Source organism: Lissotriton helveticus, chromosome 1_1, assembly GCF_964261635.1.
Source record: "Lissotriton helveticus chromosome 1_1, aLisHel1.1, whole genome shotgun sequence".
Lineage (NCBI taxonomy): Eukaryota > Metazoa > Chordata > Amphibia > Caudata > Salamandridae > Lissotriton > Lissotriton helveticus.
This window is the reverse complement of record NC_136057.1, coordinates 307,931,733-307,952,894: the sequence shown is the minus strand read 5'-3', so window position 1 is coordinate 307,952,894 and position 21,162 is coordinate 307,931,733. Positions and strand designations below refer to the sequence as shown.

The 21,162-nt window shown below is 44.0% G+C and overlaps 1 protein-coding gene across 2 annotated transcripts in view; it reads right to left on the bottom strand.

Annotated features, from left to right (window-relative positions):
* The window catches only part of LOC144799717 (solute carrier family 23 member 1-like), a 171,931-nt gene that overhangs the window by 85,992 nt on the left and 64,777 nt on the right, over positions 1–21,162 (bottom strand). For both annotated transcript variants that reach the window (XM_078671265.1, XM_078671340.1), the window contains 3 exons: positions 16,112–16,279; positions 14,671–14,828; positions 9,782–9,941 (listed from right to left, as the gene is read on the bottom strand). In XM_078671265.1, coding sequence (XP_078527391.1) covers positions 9,782–9,941; positions 14,671–14,828; positions 16,112–16,279 — 486 coding nt within the window. The remainder of the gene's footprint in view (positions 1–9,781; positions 9,942–14,670; positions 14,829–16,111; positions 16,280–21,162) is intronic.

The following is a 21,162-nucleotide window of genomic DNA, read 5'->3' as shown; positions in this document are numbered from 1 at the left end:
TCTCACCATTCTATACTTTTGCTCTTGTATTCTTGTGTCACAATAAGCTGTGCAAACTATATCCACCTGTCACTTCTAATTTGTATTCACTTTCCACCTATGCTTCATTCATTTGAGAAAATAAATATGTTTATTGATTTTTGTCGCTGTTCTAATTACATTATGCATCACAAAACTGCAGTGAACCCAAGATAAAATGTAGTGAAGTTCTCACAGAAGAATAGTCACAATACATTTCTGAAGAGTGAGATCAGCAGTTATGGACATGCCCTTTCCAATTATTGCAACTATAGCAACACAAAAAAGATGATGAACGGGATGCTGAACACTGTCATACATTCACCCCAGTCACAGATCTGGTTAAATCCATCGATTTTTGGTTCACCATGCCACCCCGGCTTTAGGCCCAGCTATAAGCGAATCAATCTTGACCCTACTCCCCATGGGAACAGTCCAGCCTGAACTGCCAAGCAAGGTTCTGCCTGGACTGGAAACAAGCATCCTGGGACCGGTTTTGGGGTATCACCCATCACCAGCCGGGCTAGCTTTAATCTAGTGGCACACTGAACGTAGAACTCATGTCTGGGCATACCCTCACCAGTGAGGGAGACTATAGCAACACAAAAAAAGATCGATGGAATGCTGAAAATTGTCAAACATTCACCCCAATCACCGATTCGGAATAAATCTGACTTTTTTTGCTCACCACACCATGGAATATAAAAATGTGTCAAAAATGTATACAAATGCTAAATTTTATTTAAAATGTAAAACATGTTATCAAAAGTATGTACCATATATGTAAACTGTAAAATAAATAATACTAATACTATCAAAAACAATAGTATTATTTAAAAAGTTTTTAAAAAGTGTTAAAATGCATCTCTAAAAATGTATGTGAAACAACTTTGTTAATGTAAAAATTAAAAAATTAAAACATTAAAAAGAATGTTAAACAATCTGCTACTTTACAACACTATTTATATATTATTTAACTTTTTTGTTATTGAAGGAGTAATAATGTATTGTTAAAAAAAAACTTTAACGTTTGTACTAAATGTAAAAATGTGTATGCAATAAAAATATATTCATAGACACAAAATAGTAAAGTTTAAAATGCTTGTTACATATCTTTTTTTAATAATAACAGGTATATACTATAACCATTTCTATTAAAAATAAAATGTTATCTCCAATCTACAACACTTTGGGAAAGGTGTTGCACACTTAAGGGGTTACATTTACTATTCCCACACCTATCAGCAACATTTTGTAGAAGGTGTTTACCAGTGAAAGTCTTCAAATTATTATAATTATTGTCAAGAAATAAATATATATTGCTGGGTGCAACAAGAAACCTGTTGTCTTAGAACAACTAAACACCCACTTAGCCCTGTTGCCAACTAATGCCATGAAAATTGTGGGGGTGAGTTCAATTGCCAATTCGAACTGCTGAGCTCAGAGTTTTCGTTTCTCTAGACAGATGAAGATGACTTATGGTCAGTCCCAGCTCTTGAGATTCCCTTAATTAAGAAATGGACACCTACTGCAATACAAATTAACCCACTTACTCTAAACCAAGGCTCACAAGACCTTAAAGGCAGAACCAACTTTTAGGACAGGGTCTCACACGTTTACCCACATCAACTCCACTAGCCTAATTGATTATATATTGCTGGTCTTAAAGATATAGCCATACCTGGAGGACATGGAAGAGGTGTGGCGCAGAAGCCAGGGCGACTGATGCTGGACGCTGGGGATCACCATTAAAAGGTTTTCTCAGTTGCTAAAAAGGAGTGGGAGCGGGGAAGGTGGGAGAGTATACTAGAAGCTGCTAAGTGAAAAGACCACCATGCCTTTTGGAATTTGGTGTTCTAAGGCACCAGGGAAGGGCTCAGTTCTATTGAAACCAATATGACAGCCAGTGACTGGGTAGCCCACTTCTCCAGCCTATATGTGCAGGCTGGAGAACTGACCACTGTTATTAGCGATCCAACGGCCCTGGGACTATTAACTAAGAGTGTTAGGGAGGTGGAAGACACATTGAGGAGGCCTTGACTGAAACCCCTGCTCCTGGGCATGGTCCCATAGGTCATGACATTTCAGCCCAGGATATACTTAGCCATTATGAGTTTTGTACCTAATAGTGTCGAGACTGGACACAATTCCAATGGATTTATTCCGGAGTGAGATTGATATATTTACCACTTATTTTTCACCCGTGTTTACGGCTTTATTGAAAGGGACGCCATTGCCCTTGATGTGGGCTGAACTGAAATCATACACATATACGTCATATAAGAGCCTCAAGGCTCATCCCTCAGCCCCACCCTCTTCAGCACATCAATGATCCCCTGGCCAACATCATCAAAAGCCATGGACTCAACATCATCTCCTATGCCGACAACACCTAACTCATCCTCTCTCTGACTAACAATTCAAGAACCATCAAAGACAAGTTCCAAAGATGCATGAAAGAGGTTGGCCATGGGATGTAAAGCAACTACCTCACACTCAATACCGACAAGACGGAAGTGCTCATCTTTGGGAAAGTCAGGACACAAACTGAAATAACAAACCATGGCTCCCGGAGCTGGGCCCAACCCTGAAACCCACTGATCACGCCCCAAACCTCGGCATCATCCTCAACAGTCAGCTATCCATGAGGAACCAAATCTGCGCTGCCTCCACTGCCTGCTTTCTCACTCTTCAAATGGCTGCTGACCAACACCTGGCAAACTATCACGTAGGTTCCTGTCCCCAGCAGACTCAACTAACGCAACTACCTCTGCGTAGAAATATCAGCCCAACTCATGAAGAAAGTCCAGACAATCCAGAACACAGCGGCCAGGCTCATCCTTGAGCTCCCTAGAAAAGATGCATAGAACCCCTCATCTCAGAAGGAAGCTCCACTGGCTACCAGGCATGAAAAATGCCAGTACAAGGTACACACCCATGCATACAAGGCAATACACAATAAAGGATCTGCATACCTCAACAAATGCATGATTTTTGACCAGGAAACTCAGATCTGGATTCCTCAGCCTAGCTGCCACCCGTTGCATCAGCAGCTCCTTCACCCACCTGATGACCAAGACCTGGAACAACCTCCCCCTATATCTCATAGCCTCACCATTGCTCCAGAAATTCAGGAAGAACCGCAAGACGTGGATGTTCAACCAATAGGAAAACAAGCAGGATGATCCAATAGCACCAAGAGATCCTCACGGGTGAGCCACCACGCTCTCCAAGTCCAGATTGATTGATATATAAAAAGGGCCCCCGTGAAATGCAAGTCATTAGTCTAATCGATAGCTCATGAAGCTATTTAACAGAGTTATACTTGGTAGATTACAGGAATAGCTAGCTGAAAATGATATTTTGTCTCCGTTGCAGGCAGGATTTATGGGCGGTCACAAGCCTGAATGACCAGGTGTTCCGGCTCTTGATGTTACATTGGAAAGTGGTCACTCTGGGGGGTGGTTGCCTGAATGTCGTATTTGTGGGCATTTGCTTCACCTTTGATTTAATATCTATGCCGACCCTCTGGTGTGTTCTGTAAGAGATGGGGGGTACCCAACTATTTACAAGATATTATTGAGAGGTTGCATGATAACTAACTAATAACAACAGGTGTGGCCAGGCTTGCGAGTGGACAGAGCTGTGCCCTGTGAGCAAAGGGGGTAGGGCAGGGGTGTAATAATAATGCCTCTAAGTTGACAAACATTTGGATGCCAGCCCTCATGTTTGCCAATTACACTCTCCTCCTCTCTAAGTCTCCCATAGGCCTCCAAAATGTCTTGAATCTGTATGGTGCGGGCCTAGATATAAATGTGGGCAAGGCTAAATATATGATATTGAATACAGGGCACTTGATTAGGGCCAGCCCTATATTAGCAGGGACTCCTCTTGAGAGAGTGCACACTTTCACATGTCTGGGCATCGCATTAACTGAACACCTGGGTGGCAGGTAGACATTACGCAGTGTAGGCGAAAACTAGAGCAAGTCGAAGGAGGTATAATCAAGCTAACACATAGTTCACAGTTTCGACCCGCACAGCCCGCACCACAGGTATATCAACATCAAGCCCTGTGGACAGTTTCCTATAGAGCAGAGCTGTGGGGTCATTATCGATGTATCTGCATAACAATTATTGTGTCTACTTGTAGGCATTCCCATTAGCACTCCCCTATTACCACTTAGACTCAATCTTGGGTTAAGAGCACTATCCGATAAAACAGGTCTACGCCCAATCCTTACATGGTGCCTGGCACATGCTGCATGGGTGTGCACAAAGTGCTTTTTTCTAGTACGGCTGCTGTGGCCCTTTTCCTAGGCCGCAGCACAAGCCACACTAGAAAAAAGCACTTTTCAACTGCCAACTGGTGTTCATATTGTAATAGTGCAGGTAGAACCACTAACTCATTGTCGGACTGTCTCCTGCCCGATACGATGGCGGTCTGACCATCCACCATCGTAATGAGGCCCTTAGTTTTGTGGGCTCCTGTAATATACCCTGGATAAAGTATATGAAAGCCATCTTGGGAGATATTGGGTTCACAACTTTGTGGCGTGCCAATGAATGGGCAAAGATGATATCCAAGTCTAACATAAAACTAGTCTACTGGCAGTACAGCTTTTCCTTAATACACTCCTAGGTAAGCCGAGGCTCTTTGACTAACGTTTTTCCCACAGTCCTAGACTCCTTTATCAGAGAAGACATTCTGGAGGAGATAGAGCCTACCCTCGCTAGGAGTCTGTATTTGCTCTACCAATATAGGATCTTACCTCTCCACTAGTTACCCGCAAAGTGGGCCAAAGCCCCCAGGGCAGAAGGTTGGCTTTGTAGAGTACTTTCTGAGACCTTACAACACATAATGTTTTTTTGACCAGCCAATATGATCAGTAGGCATTGCTAGTTTCTCCCACAATGGGGTTGAGTCCGATGTTGTTCAGAAAGCATTCCTACCGAATTGGTTCCTGAATGCTTTCCGGACGACTCGGATCGGGGGTGTTAGACCAAGCGATTTGGTTGTATCCGGATGCTTTCGGATACGATTCTATCGGACTCCCTTTAACTTCATTGGGAGCCTGTCTTCCGAACGAGAGCACAGGCTTCCACCGAAGAAACCGGTGGTTGGGGGAAACCTTATTTATTTTTATTTTAAACATTTATAAAGCGCGGCTGACACCTTGCAGGTTTCCTGGCGCTGGTGAATACTCTTAACTCAGGGGAACAGATAGCGAGGAGCAGGGAAGAGGGGTTGTTCTAAGGGAATAACCACGTCTTAATGCGTTTCCTGAACGGGAGGAGCTGTGAGATTTGACGGATATCAAGAGGCAGACTGTTCCACAGTTTAGCCGCTGCGACTCTGAAAGATCTGCCCCCCGTCCTGACTTTGTTATATTTAGGAACAATCACCAGACGGGCTGAGGCTGAGCGTAGAGCTCTGGAAGGGGTATACCATGTGAACATGGCCTGCAGAGGTTTAGGTCCAGCTCCATGGAGCGCTTTAAAAACAAGGCAGAGGGACTTGAAGGCCACACGTTGTTTAAGCGGGAGCCAGTGTAGTTCAGCTAGGGCCGCTGAGGCCGAAGATCTCCTAGTCCAACGTAGAACTAATTTGGCTGCGGCCGACTGAACTCTTTGAAGTCGGTCGAGCAGGGCAACTGGGGACTCAAGTAACAGCGCGTTGCAGTAGTCCAGGCGACTGAGGATGGTGCACCTAATTATCTGCTCCCGAGCTTGAGCGGGTAGTAATGGCATAATTTTGCGCAGGGAGCGCAGGAGAGCTGTGCACGTTCCCACCGTTTTAGCAACTTGGGTTTCAGTGTTCATTTTATCATTCAGTGTGGCCCCAAGATTGCGAACCGATGTAACTGGCCGAGGTGGTCACCCCATGGTGCCTGCTATAATGTGCATGGTTGGAAAGGGGGGTCCCTTGGGTACCCCTACAGGTTTAATTGGGAAGGCCCCTTTGTTCCGGAGAAACTAATTAGGAAGGCTGTCAGAATTGAATATCATACTCGATAGCTCGGAAACCGATTTGGCTCCGAAAGACGCATCCTGTCCCAGTGCCCTTCAGAACCGATTCAGACAGCCCTACAGGTTTCCAGGCATCGTACTCGGTCATTGGAAATTGTGTACGATTCGGTCGGAAACAAGGGTTCCGGATCAGATTAGTCAAACACAAATCCAATTTGGAGCCCTTCCAAAGGACATCAGAATCGACCCCTAGGTCGGAATTTGAGCATCAGGGAGTATAAAGTTACCCTACGGATATTAAAAAACGATTCCGGCAAGCCACCGATTTATGCATTTACCCAATTTTTGCAGGCTATGTGGAGAGCTAGGGCAAATGTGTGACTCCCCTGAGAAGCAAACCGGTGCTGCTGTTCTGAGAGTTGATACATAATGAAATTAGTATGTGTAATCATATACAGCTCGATTATAGGTGAGTTAAAATCTGATTGAATTTTTCCATCTTTCTTTGTGAGTTCCCCAATTTTGCTGACTAAATGCAATCATATTTTTAAAGTTTTAATAACAACATTGCACATAATTCTGTCTTTTTCAAGGTCTGTTTCAATAATGTGTTTTGGTACCATGGTTTTACTATTACATATTACAATGTGTTTTATCTACATTTTATTGTTTTCTATGTGCTTTTATGGACGTTGTGCCAAAATAAAAGTCTTTCAACTAAACTGAAAATCTTGCTCTACAAAATATCTTTTTATTAATGAATTAAATATTTAAAAAATCTAATAAATTAAATATTTATATTTACCCCTAAAAAGTCTCTATAAATACTATTCATTTGCAAAATAACAACTTAAAAGTATAATTTCAAAAGACTTAAATATTAATATATGTTATCAACTATATACTTATTTAATTAACAACTGACATATTTGTATATTACCAAATCAACCTACACATATTACAATACATAAAACAATTAAATATATAATTGTATCATTTATAGAAATAGCTGTAAACAAAGTATTTCTATATATTTTTTTTATAAAACATTAATATAGTAGATATTTGTATGAATATATACAAATGTATAATTTTTTTGATGCATCATTTTTTTGGACGTTTAAAATATTAGAAGTCAAAAATAACTAATACTAACAATATGTATACATTATTATTACATTAATGTTTAGGTTATTTATTTTAAAAAGTACATACTATGATATATACACACAATTAAACAATTATTTAAAATTAAATAAAGGGCATATAAATTCAAACATTATATTAAAAAATGTAAAAAGACATTATGCAAGTATTCAACAAATAAAACTTAATAAATGTATAAACAATTATTAAACAAATACATCTTCATTTATAAATAATAATTGAAATGAAAACATAAACATATTTTAAAATGTACATATTTAAAAATAATCTGTCTGCCCCTTTCCCATAAAACCCTAAGACCCTGCTCCTGGATTTTAAATAGATATATTATCAAAACTTATTTCATATTTCAAATGAAATGTTAAAACATTGTTAACTAATTCACTATACAAATTCACTAAACACAACCCAAAAAATAACAGAAAAATAAAATAGAACAGTTTAAAAGAAATATAAAATTAATACTTAAAAATGATATTTTTTACAAGGCTATTTAAATGAACAATATTTTTAACAACGATATAATAAACAACATTTGAAACGATATTCTTACCTTCCATATTTCTTTCGATTATATTTTTACAACACCATATTTATGTTACACAATATTTTTTTATTGTATATTAAGTCCAAACACCAAGTAGCATTATTGCTACAGATGTCTGAGCCCTCAGTCTTTAAGACTAGTGGAACCTGGTTGCATCTATCAATCCACACACTCATCGACTTACCCACCCATTTTTCCATGCAATCACTTATTCAACTATTTTCACATGAATTTATTTTAAATGCATACTATCACTAATCTATCCATGCAATCACTCATCTATCCATTCATAGATGCATTCTCACATTCACCTATTCATCAATCCGCATCCCCATAATTGCCAATTAATAAATAAGCCCTTTCACTTATAGAACAACCACACCTATTACCTTTGCCAATTCATATTCTAATTGCTTGCAATGGTTTTCTTAATTTTCTCATAAATTCTTTGCTAATGTTTCCTGTTTCTAACTTATTTTCTCTTCTGTTTTAAATGCATTTAAATTATTCTCGGCTTTACCCTCAAGAGGACTGAGTTACTATTATATGTTTTTAAACAATCTGTACAATAAACAGTGCCAGCTTCCCAGGCCACCTTTGACACAGTAACTAACAACGGAGCATTTGGTTGAGTGAAGATTGGACTAAAACTGAGTGCTTGTGTTTTAGATTTGGATATCCATGGCATAGAGGTTGGTGGTGTCATGGCCGAACTGTAAGGAATATGGTGCAGATACAGCATTAGATGGATCAGCTGGGTGTACATGTGTGAACACACTGTTTATATGTCTAAACCTAAGCTACAGTGTCAGTCCAATATCTCGCTAGCTCGGTACCATATCTTGAGACTTAAAGGGCGGAAGTAGACCTTCTCTAATCCCTTTCTTAAGAAAATGTTAGAAATTGATAAGCAATCACCAACATTAACAATGAGCTTCAATGTAACTGGGTACTGTAGCTGTGTATATTTGATTTCTGCTTGTGCCCTTTCTCAGATAATGCTGAAATAGAGTACTTAGGGGCATATTATCAAGGGGGTTTATCTCCGCTTTTTTGGCTTTAAAAGCCAAGAAAGCGGAGATAAAATTATCTCCCTATTACCTAGCTGTCGCTAACACCAGTTAGCGACAGCTAGTAGGAGATAGCGACCATCTTGGGCCCCACTTTGCATGTCAGTGATATTTATCACTAATGACATGCAAAGTGGGCGTGCCAAGATGTTAGCGACTGGAAACAGTCGCTAACATCGCTATCTCCTATTACCAACTTTGGGAGATATTCGCGCTAAGCGCGAATATCTCCAAAAACTAACACCTGCCCTGAGCAGTTCTTAGCCATGTAATCCAATGGGAGGTGGATAACATGGCTAAGAGCATTAGCTCGGTAATGCATGAATATTGCTGACTTTTCAGCGATATTCATGGATTGCGGCAGTTTTTTATCGCATTTGCGATAAACCTTGATAATAGCAAGGTTTATCTGCGATAATTTCTGACGATGCTTAGCGTTAAAATATTCGTTGCTAAGCATCGTTAGCGATAAATATCGCTTAACGTTGGTAATATGCCCCTTAGTCTTAGGGAGTGTGGAATTTTTAACTCTGCATATGAAGCATGATCATTGGGAGGTGGTCTTGGAGGTAATCCTACCGTACATTATTGACAACGGGCCCGATTCACAGAATGAACTTAAGACTCAATCCTAAACTTACTACTATTTTGGTATTCACAGAATGCACTTACTACTTTTGGCATTCACAGAATAAACTTACTACTTTTGGTATTCACAGAAGTTAGGATTTTGTCTTAAGTTTGTTTTAAGACAAACTTAAGACAAACTTAAGAAAGACTTAAGACAGACTTAAGGCAAAATCCTAACTTCTGTGAATACCTAAAGTAGTAAGTTCAGTCTGTGAATGCCAAAAGTAGTAAGTGCATTTTGTGAATACCAAAATAGTAGTAAGCGTGAGATTGAGTCTTAAGTTCATTCTGTGAATCGGGCCCAACATACTTAAACACCCAAATTTATTTCAAAGGCTCACTAAAAACAATAAAGACTAAAAAACCATGACAAATATTACCTCTCGTATTCTTGACTGCCACTCTTCAACAAACTCTGGTGATGAGGCATTTACAAGGCTAGCATTTTGTGTCCATTCCGGGCATTGCCACTTCGGGAGGGAGAGCATGGCAAGGGTGGGAGTCAAGAAGGCAAAGGTGCCGCCTTGGAGAATTGGGAGTCTGAAAAACATTAAGGCGAACAGTTATGGACCAGGGCCAGCTGCAGTATTAGGTGAATGTATGTTGGTAACAAAGCAAGTCCTTGGTCAGAAATAACCAAAGGCTGGACAGATCATTACAATCAATCAGTCTTCACTATTGGCCCCATTAGGATGGTGGGCGGACTTCAGTCTGCCCGCCATCCTAGCGGTGCTGGGACCGGCCGCCAGGGCTGCTTCAGTTCCGCACCTCCAATTAGGATGCGACCGCCACCCTGATGGTCGCATCCTACATCTTCGACGTTGCAGCGGTTGCTGCTGTAAGCAGGACCTGCAGCAATGACAAAGAGGCATGTTGTGCATTGCCATGCACAACGTGACAGGCACCGCGTGGTGACTGCCACCTTGAGCATAGCAATGTAGGGGGGTACCATCGGTACCCCCCAAGTACAGCCCCCACTCCCCGGGGGTCCGCAATGGTCCCCCAAAACATTTCCCGCCAGCCTTTTCATGATTTGCTCAAACGCTCTGTCCATCATCCCCTTTGGCATTTCTTTGTTCGCCCTAAGTTGGCCGGGTATGCCCAGATGTGGGTCCCTTGCTCACTCTTCCACTGGATTCAAGATACCCTGGCTGATGAGAACTATGAATCAGAAACCGGTCCCAGGATGCTTGTTTCCGGTCCACGGAAGATACGGCTTGGCAGTTCGGGCTGGACTGTTCCCATGAGATACAGGGTCAGACTGATTTGCAAATGGCCATGTCTGAACTGGGGTGGTGGCGTGAGCTAAAGAATGGTGATGGATTATACCCAGATCAGTTGACTGGGGGTGAGTGTTTGATTTGCTCAAACGCTCCGTCCATCATCCCCTTTTGGTATCGCTTTGTTCGCCCTAAGTTGGCAGGGTATGCCCAGACGTGGGTCCCTTGCTCACTCTTCCACTGGACTCAAGATAGCCTGGCTGATGAGGATTATGAATCAGAAACCGGTCCCAGGATGCTTGTTTCGGGTCCAGGGGAGACATAGCTTGGCAGTTCGGGCGGGACTGTTCCCGTGAGGCACAGGGTCAGACTGATTTGCATATGGCCATGTCTGAACTGGGGTGGTGGCATGAGCTAAAGAATGGTGATGGATTAAACCCAGATCAGTTGACTGGGGGTGAGTGTTTGATTTGCTCAAACGATCCGTCCATCATACCCTTTGGGCAGGGTATGCCCAGACGTGGGTCCCTTATTCACTCTTCCACTGGATTCAAGATAGCCTGGCTGATGAGGATTATGAATCCGAAACCGGTCCCAGGATGCTTGTTTCCAGTCCAGGGAAGACATGGCTTGGCAGCTCGGGCTGGACTGTTCCCTTGAGGCACAGGGTCAGACAGATTTGGATATGGCCATGTCTGAACTGGGATGGTGGCGTGAGCTAAAGAATGGTGATGGATTAAACCCAGATCAGTTGACTGGGGTGAGTGTTTGATTTGCTCAAACGCTCCGTCCATCATCCCCTTTGGTATTGCTTTACTCGCCCTATGTTGGCAGGGTATGCCCAGACGTGGGTCCCTTGCTCACTCTTCCACTGGATTCAAGATAGCCTGGCTGATGAGAATTATGAATCCGAAACCGGTCCGAGGATGCTTCATTCCGGTCCAGGGAAGACATGGCTTGGCAGTTTCGGCTGGACTGTTCCCATGAGCCACAGGGTCAAGACTGATTTGCATACGGCCATGTCTGAACTGGGGTGACTTGGTGAGCAAAATAAGGATGGATTAAACCCAGATCTGTGACTGGGGGTAAATGTTTTGCCAATGTGCAACATTCCGTCCATCACCTTGTGTGTTTTGCTGTTCATCCTATGTGGGAAGGGTAAGCCCAGGCATGGGTCCCGTGCTCATTATGCCACTGGAGTCAAACTATCCTGGCTGATGACGGCCGATAGCCAGAAACCGGTCCTAGGATGCTTGATTCCGTCCAGGGAAGACATGTTATGTTATGTTATGTTATACCGGGGTTTTATATAGCGTGCGGCTACTCGAAAGAGTGTCCCGACGCTTTGAATTGCACACTAATCTCATAACACAACAAGGAGAGTAAATAAAGGAAAACCAGAGGAGAAGAAAGCCTAATAGAGGCCAGGGCTAAGAGGTAAAAAGCCAGGTTTTGAGCCCTTTCCTAAAGGCCAACAAATTGGGAATGCTGCGCAGGGACACAGGCAGTTTATTCCACAACTGCGGCGCTAGTAATTTAAAAGAGCGGCCACCGATGCGCGCTCTCTTCACACGAGGAACCGCCGCAAGAAACAGGGCTTCAGACCTGAGCGACCTGGCAGGACGATAAAAAGTCAACCTTTTCTGAAGGTATTTTGCTCCGGAGGTGTGCAAGGCTTTGTGTGCCAGGGTGAGAGTCTTAAAAATTATCCGCTTCCGGACAGGGAGCCAGTGCAGAGCCTCCAGGAGGCCCGAGGCTCTAGCACGGCGAGATAGTCCAAAGATGGCACGTGCTGCCGAATTCTGGACAACCTGTAACCGTTGAAGCAGGTATTCTGGCAGGCCGAGATAAAGGACGTTGGAATAGTCGATTCTCGAGCCTATAGTCGCCTGCACCGTGATCTTCCTATGTTCCTCCGATAGCAGGGGAAGGAACTTGCGTAACATCCGGAGTAGGCCAAAGCAGGTCCCCGTGAGACCAATCACTTGGCTTGGCAGTTCGGGCTGGACTGTTCCCATGAGGCACAGGCTCAAGACTGATTTGCATATGGCCATGTCTGAACTGGGGTGACGTGGTGAGCAAAATAACGATGGATTAAACCCAGATCTGTGACTGGGGGTGAATGTTTTGCCAATGTGCAACATTCCGTCCATCACCTTGTGTGTTTTGCTGTTCACCCTATGTGGGAAGGGTATGCCCAGACGTGGGTCCCGAGCTCACTACGCCATTGGAGTCAAGCTATCCTGGCTGATGACGGCTGATAGCCAGAAACGGGTCCTAGGATGCTTGATTCCGGTCCAGGGAAGACATGGCTTGGCAGTTCGGGTTGGACTGTTCCCATGAGGCACAGGGTCAAGACGGATTTGCATATGGCCATGTCTGAACTGGGGTGACGTGGTGAGCAAAATAACGATGGATTAAAGCCAGATCCGTGACTGGGAGTGAATGTTTTGCCAATGTGCAACATTCCGTCCATCACCTTGTGTGTTTTCCAATATGGATGGCAGTGCCTGGTAGGCACCACCACCATATTTGTTCCCCAGTCTGCCCGGCCGGCAATCGTAACGATTACCGACAGTCGGAAAAGCGGCGGACACACTTTGCTTCCGCCATGAAACCCCCACCATTGTAATATGGCAAGGGGTTTTACTCGTTACGATGTCGTGCTGGTGGCCACTGCCGGCTCGGCAGTGGGGAACGTCATGACATCCTAATGAGCCCCTAAATGTTTTTTACTCATGTATGTTTTTAACAGTGTTTATTGGCATTTCTGATACATTTACTCAATACAAAACGAAATCATGTGTATTATATCATATTGAACTGACTAAAATGTCAAAAGGACTTAAAATATATACCGCAATTAACATGTTTTAGTCTAAAGAGTTTTTTTTGCTATTTCAGCAATATCAGATTTCTCTACAAAATGCATCAGTTAAGAAGATGTTATGGTTAAAATGAGTGTTACTGTTAAAATAAGTTTATATACAGTGGGTGCTGGTAGGTTCACATTCCTTTACTTTACTTGGGACTTGCAAGTAAATTAAATTCCAGTCTTTCTCACGCATGCAAGACTAGTACTTCCAAGACATGGAACTCATTGCCTTTCCATGGCTGGCCTCCTGATGGATGCCTCCTAATGGATGCCACCCGTTTGACATTGCGGTGGCATCGTAATGATGCCCTTGGTGTGGGATCCTTTTTGTGTTGTGTCTTTACTTTGAAGCAAACACAGGTACGTGGATGGAGCGCTGACACTTTTCAGAAACTCTACCCCAGTCACAGATCCGGGTTGAATCCATCATTGTTCTTTAGCTCACTTCAGCACCCGAGTTCAGACCCAACTATATGCAAATCAGTCTTGATCCTGTTCCTCATGGGAACAGTCTAGCCCGAACTGCCAAACCATGTCTTTCCTGGACTGGAAACAAGCATCCTGGGAACAGTGTTGGGGTAATACCCCTCATCAGCCATGCTAGGTTGAATCCAGTGGCAAAGTGAGCAAAGGACTCACATTTGGGCATGCCCTGCCAACTTAGAGCAAACAAAGCAAACACAAGTTTTTACTCTGATACTGTTTGAAGTGTTTCCCAAAAATTTTACTCATTGCTTCTAAGTTAAGCCTGATGGTTCTGTGCCAAGTTACCATGTGCAGTGGCGTAATAAAATTTGGAGCCCCCTCTGCAAAAGTACATGGATGGACCCCCTCTGAATTCACTCAGGATCTCTCAGGCCAGGGTACTGTGCTGAGGTGGCTGCTTGGAGCAAAGGCCCCTCTGTGTTGCAGGGGCTGTGGGGGCCTTTGTTACACCAGTGACCGGTCTTTGTGTGCCCTGTATTTTAAATGCTAAAGTGTCCGTGGTTCAGCTCCAACTAGAACTAGATCGTTAAAAAATATGACTTCAAGATTGGGATCCATCCATGAGAAAGTACTATTTTAAAGAATGGGTATAAGTGAGAGGATTTAGACTGTCATGGAAATGGTCCATATTTTGGCAGTCTATATTGAAACAAGCATCTTAATTCCAACAGTTCAAAGCTTCACTAACCTGACTCCGAAAACGACTTGAAGCAGGGTACAGATTCCGGAGACGAAGAAGATGGTGCTGATGAGGTGGCTTTGAGTCAGTGGATCATGTGTCAGGCACAGCCCTTTGGACAGGATCAATGGGATGGCCACAATACCACCCAAGGCAGTCAGGTAGTGCTGGTGATCAGAGATAAAACACACAGTATGAGAAGGGACGATCCCCACTTTCACAGATCAGTAAAACAGTTTACAATTCAGTTCTCCGGTGGCCCAAGTAAATCCTCGTTGCTTGCAGTGAAAAACCTTGAGGATGGGCAGGCATGGTTGCCTATCTCCCAATTTGCTGAAGACAAGGCCAGCGGAAGAACTGATGTCTCCGAGTGTATGATAACCAGGTAAATAAGTGTCTATGGACCAATGATCAGCGTGCCCGAAAGCTATGGAAGGCTCTTAGAAGCTCTGAGGGCTGGCTGAGATTTCAAAAAGGGTCTTTTGAGCAGGTGCCAGAGGTGATTGAGTGCAGGTCGAGGGTCTGCAAGGACTGACTGTTAGGAGGTGAGTACTGCTGGGACATGACTGAAGACAGGCTAAGTATATCTTGATGCCATGCTGGCTGTATCTGAGAGCATACCATGGGTCTCTGTGGACCGCTCGTGAGTGTTTTAAGTACCATTTGAGAAGAGGGCAGCTTGGGTTTCTTTGAAGGCACACTGAAGGATTCTCAATGAATGATTGAGAGGTCTGAGGTCACACCCAGGTTACTAAAAAGCAGATTGAGGTTATACACAACCATGCTGCACAGTCTGAAGGTACTGAGAGGGGCAGGTGGATGTTCTGAAGGTCAAGTGGAGATGTTAAAGGAGTACGCTGAGATATTGTTGAAGGTCCATGTGGATCAGTCTTGGGTGACTAAGAATGGGCTGGGGTCTCTGAAAGTAGAGGGAGGGTTCTGGAATCAGGTTAAGGGACTCTAGGGGTCTGCATGGGATGTCTCAAGGCAGGCTAAGTACCCCCAATGCCTCATTGTAGTACACCATAACCATGGAGACAATCCGTGCTTGTGTTGGCCAGACTTTGCATGTCCCATTTTCTGCCTCATATCCCAATGTCCATCAAAAAGAGACGGAACAGAGGGAGAATTATAACCCAGGATGCACATTTTTCAGGGCCCCTTCTCTCCTACAGCAAAAATAATTTATGAATTTTAACTTAAAGTAGGCATGCCATTGTTCGTAAGAATAAGGTAGTTTTCATTGCCATACTACTAAATGGTGCCGGATGCTATACCTGTCAGTGTTCTCTTTCCCTGGAGGAATATTTTCTATACCCATAGTAAAATGGAAAAGAGAACCCACATCACGTTTTGACCCATGCCCCAGACAAATAATCCAAATAATACGTCTGTCCTGTTGATTGTCTATTCACACCTACCCTCAACTCCAGCCTCCTACTCTTCTCACCTGAATGCCAAGAAGAAGGCATAAGTACCACGGTGGTACGTCAGTGACACAGTAGGCAACTTTGTTTGAATAGTTGCTTTTGTGAGAGGGTATGTTGCCATTTTTGATTGTCTTATCATTCTTTGTCTTGCTGTCTGTGACTACAGCGAAAAGGCTTCCGTTATCAATCTGTTAGGAAAAAAAGGAAAAGTACTGTCAGGTATTGGAGAATTGAATAGTAAAATACTTTATTTAGAAAATCAAGTCTATAAAAGTGCCAAGTACAAGAAACAAGGAGTTGTACAAACATAAATAGGTTGAAATGACAATTGTGCAAATAAGCAGCGTCTCGTGATGTTCTATGTTTAAAATTCGACTTCTGTGATACAAGATAATGGCATTTCATTACAAATAATGCACCTGCATGAAAAACAGATAAGTCAAGACCCTAGGGCTGTAGCTAAAAGGCAACACTGTAAAGTGGTAGGGCCTCATTTATGAGAAATGACGCATCGCTGCGTGAAAGCAGCGATGCGTCACTTCTCAGTGCGCCCTCCTTGCGACATACCTGATGCGTCATATTTAATGTATGACGCATCATGTCGCAAGGAGTGACAGATACGTCAGTATTTCTGACGTATCTGTAAGTGCAAAAGTGACGCATTGCTGGATGGTGTCACAAAAGTGACGCAACTCCAGCAATGCGTCCTTTCACATGGGGCAAGCCCCATGTGAAAGGGTCTGCGTCAGTCTTACGCCTGCTGTGAGGCAGGCGCAAGATTTTGACGCAACGGCGTCCTAGAAGTGACGCAGTGAAATCTCATAGATTTCACTCCGTCACTTCTACGGGGCTTTTTGCGGGGGAACGCCCCCCCTGCATACATTATACCTGACGCAGGTATAATGTAGCGCAGGGGTTTACAAAGTGACGCATCTGCTTAGATGCGTCACTTTGTAAATAGTGCGCCACAGGGGGCATGTTTTACGCCGCCGAGGCGTCACAAAAAGTGACGCATCGGAAGCGCAAAACTGACGCAAGGCCTCATAAATGAGGCCCGTAGTATCTAAAAATATAAAAGTACTGAGTGTCCTTTAGAGATGTAGGGGAAGATTTATGTTAACTGGCGCATCCCCAGGGATGCGCCAGTTAATGTGCGCCACAGTGCGCCACAGCTCCGCCACCCATGGTGCGCCGCATTTACAATGCGGCGCACCATGGTGCAAGGCAGGGAAGATGCGTGACGCATCTTTCGGCGTACGGGCGACGCATTGCTGGAGTCATGTCGCAAGTGCGACATGACTCCTGCAATGCACAGGGGCCACCCCTACAATGCATGGTGCGTCACCCTTACGCCTGCTTCAAGCAGGCGTAAGGAATTGATGTAGAAAGTGACTGAGTGAAATCTCATAGATTTCACTCAGCCACTTTTAGGAGGAGTTCCTGCGCAGGAACGCCCCCCCTGCACAGGAACGCCTCCTTATGGCGCAGGGCTTTCCAACGTGACGCATCTCCTAGATGCGTCATGTTGTAAATAGGGCGCATTGTTTGTGCCGCCGTTGCGTCAAATTAAGTGACGCAATTGCGGCGCAAAGAGGCGCAAGGGCCTCATAAATCTGCCCCGTAGTGTAGACTCTGTCACAAGTTGTCTCTGAGATATATGTTTCAGATTTAACAGGAGGAGCAATGGTTTGAGCTAGAGTCAACTTATACAATAGTGCGCCTATATACTTAGAAGCCTGCCTTTTTATTCTGTTAATTTTTAGGGATTTGCATTGCAGTGGCAGCCCCCGGTATTGGCCTGTCCTCTCGTAAGAGCTGGCCAGCTTCCGAAAAGAACTTGCCAAATGGAGCAAATTCCTTTGGTATCACTAGGGTGTAGATTAGCTTTAGTGCCTCTTTGCATGCTCTTGTCCCTTGCTACAAGCCTTAGGTGCGTTCACCTCAGTTGTAACAGGCCTGCACAGCAACATGCAATGTGAGCAGCTGATTCAGATGGTATTGACACAGCCTACATTGCCCGTGCCTCTGTGTCAAGCTCTTTCAGTGCACCCAGTATTCCCATATGGGCATTGTTAAGAGCCCAAATGCTAGTATGTTCTTGAAGGCTTGTTTTCCAATGGCTGATCTCAGGTATGGTTGAAACTGTATGGCTTCATGTGATGCTGAGAACCCCTCTGCTCCTCTAATGTTTCTGACTAGTTTTATAGACTTGAGTATATATGTATGGCAACAGATGAAAGCGATGCATTCATAGTACACCTCAACTCCAGCAACTGGCTGCTTAGACTTGGAACATTCTTTTTAACATCATGAAGAAACCATGTAACCAACATCACAGCCAAAAAAGGCAATATTACACTAGTATAACACTTCAAAAATATTATTTCTAAAATTAGTACTTTGAAAAGGAAACACTGCCCTCAGTGTTTGCTTCCAAGATATATTGAAGTAAGGCTGTGTCAAAGAGTGGAAGGAACTACATGTTAGAGGTGAATGGTGTAAGGTTTAAGATATAGGGATGTAGGGCCACAAGTATAAGCTAAGAACTGTATTTAATAGATTAAAAGTTTAGGGTTAGGGTAAAGGATTTAGTATGTGGGGTGAGGTGCGTAGGGTAAGAATGGGGTTGAGGGGTTGGGGTAAACGCTTGTGGTATCGGTTTGAGGGGTAAAGCATTTAAGGTATGGAGCTCAGGGGTTAAGTGTTAGAGGTAATGGGTTTAGGGTTAAGGGTATGTGTAGGAAAGTCAGTTATTAGTAGGTTCAGGTAGGTCTACCTGCAGCTAGTAATAATACTGCAATCACTAATAAGGTCCAGTCAAGTGTAAAAAAAATGAATCCTTGTTCAATCGTTAGTAGCTTGGCAGACGAGCAATCCGGCTTATGTTAGGAGACAGGTGTATAAAGCATTTATTTTCACAAAACAGTAATTTAGTAAAAGACATCACACAACAAAAATCCAACACCAATTTATACACATAGAGAATAATTGTACATTTAACATGACACCAAGACAACAAAATTCCATGTAGAGAACCTAAGATATGAATTTTTAAAGTTTCAATTAAAAAATGTACTTTATAACTCCAAAAAGTGTAACACAACAACCGTGGCTATCTGGTCACACTGGACCGTGACAAATTCAACGTTTCAGGCTGACCGCAATGGAGCACTCGTCAGATATGATGAACGGTTGGACCTGTCAAGTTTTGACCTTCTAAATTATTAACTTTTTTGGAGCTCTTCTCTCAACGTCAAGGAATCAGGTCTTTGGAACTGGATTTCGGGTTCACTGTGACGGCCTACTGCAGCACAATGCCTTGGTGAGCCCCGGAGGTCTATGTCTTCGTTGTTGACGTCAAGGAGCTCAGTAGCTTTCAGCAGGGCAAACCAGCTTGGTCAGACCCATTCATTGTCGACCGACGTCACAGGCTTGACTCTTGTCGCTGATGTGGGTCTTTCTCTGGAGCTTTTTCACAAAACTTGGCAAAAAAGATCCCAAAGTTTAAGATCTTCTTCTGAAATGTTGCTTGAGGATCAGGAATGGTTCAACAGCACCAGCCAAGGGTTCAGAACTTCCAGTTTGCCTATTGGGGTCTGGGACTCTAACTCCCATAGTGCACTTGGTCAGTCCAGGAAAATCCAGGTGAAGTTGGACAGCTGGAGTTGTCCTTTCAATGGATGTTGGAGGTGACTTCTTCCAGCACTTCTCTACTTGTTGCTGCTCAGAGAGTCTACTCCATATTCTTTAAGACTGTCACAGTTCTTATGTGGAGCCTTTAGAGTGCAGCAGGTGTAGTCCTTTTAAATTGCATCCCTCTGTGGCACAGTCCAAGTGTCCAGCAAGGCAGTCCTTCTTCTCCAGATTTTTCAGGCAGGGCTTTGAGGGGCTCCTGCAAAATAGTGACGGATTAAACCCAGATCTGTTACTGGGGGTGAATTTTTTGCCATTGTGCAACATTCCGTCCATCATCTTGTGTGTTTTGCTGTTAACCCTATGTGGGAAGGGTATGCCCAGGTGTGGGTCCCGTCCTCACTACGCCACTGGAGTCAAGCTATCCTGGCTGAAGACGGCTGATAGCCATAAACCAGCCCTAGGATGCTTGATTCCGGTCCAGGGAAGACATGACTTGGCAGTTTGGTCTGGACTGTTCCCATGAGGCACAGGGTCAAGACTGATTTGTATATGGCCATGTCTGAACTGGGGTGGCTTGGTGAGCAAAATACTGATGGATTAAACCCAGATCTGTGACTGGGGGTGAATGTTTTGCCATTGTGCAACATTCCGTCCATCATCTTGTGTGTTTTGCTGGTCACCCTATGTGGGAATGGTATGCCCAGACGTGGGTCCCATGCTCACTACGCCACTGGAGTCAAGCTATCCTGGCTGAACACTGCTGATAGCCAGAAACCGGTCCTAGGATGTTTGATTCCGGTCCAGGGAAGACATGGCTTGGCAGTTCGGTCTGGACTGTTCCCATGAGGCACAGGGTCAAGACTGATGTGCATATGGCCATGTCTGAACTGGGGTAGCTTGGTGAGCAAAATAACGATGGATTAAACCCAGATCTGTGACTGGAGGTTAATGTTTTGCCATTGTGCAACATTCCGTCCATCATCTTGTGTGTTTTGCTGTTCACCCTATGTGGGAAGGGTATGCCCAGACGTGGGTCCCATGCTCACTACGCCACTGGAGTCAAGCTATCCCGGCTGAACACTGCTGATAGCCAGAAACCGGTCCTAGGATGTTTGATTCCGGTCCAGGGAAGACATGGCTTGGCAGTTCGGTCTGGATTGTTCCCATGAGGCACAAGGTCAAGACTGATGTGCATATGGCCATGTCTGAACTGGGGTGGCTTGGTGAGCAAAATAACGATGGATTAAACCCAGATCTGTGACTGGAGGTTAATGTTTTGCCATTGTGCAACATTCCGTCCATCATCTTGTGTGTTTTGCTGTTCACCCTATGTGGGAAGGGTATGCCCAGACATGGGTCCCGTGCTCACCACGCCACTGAAGTCAAGCTATCCTGGCTGAAGACGGCTGATAGCCAGAAACCGGTCCTAGGATGC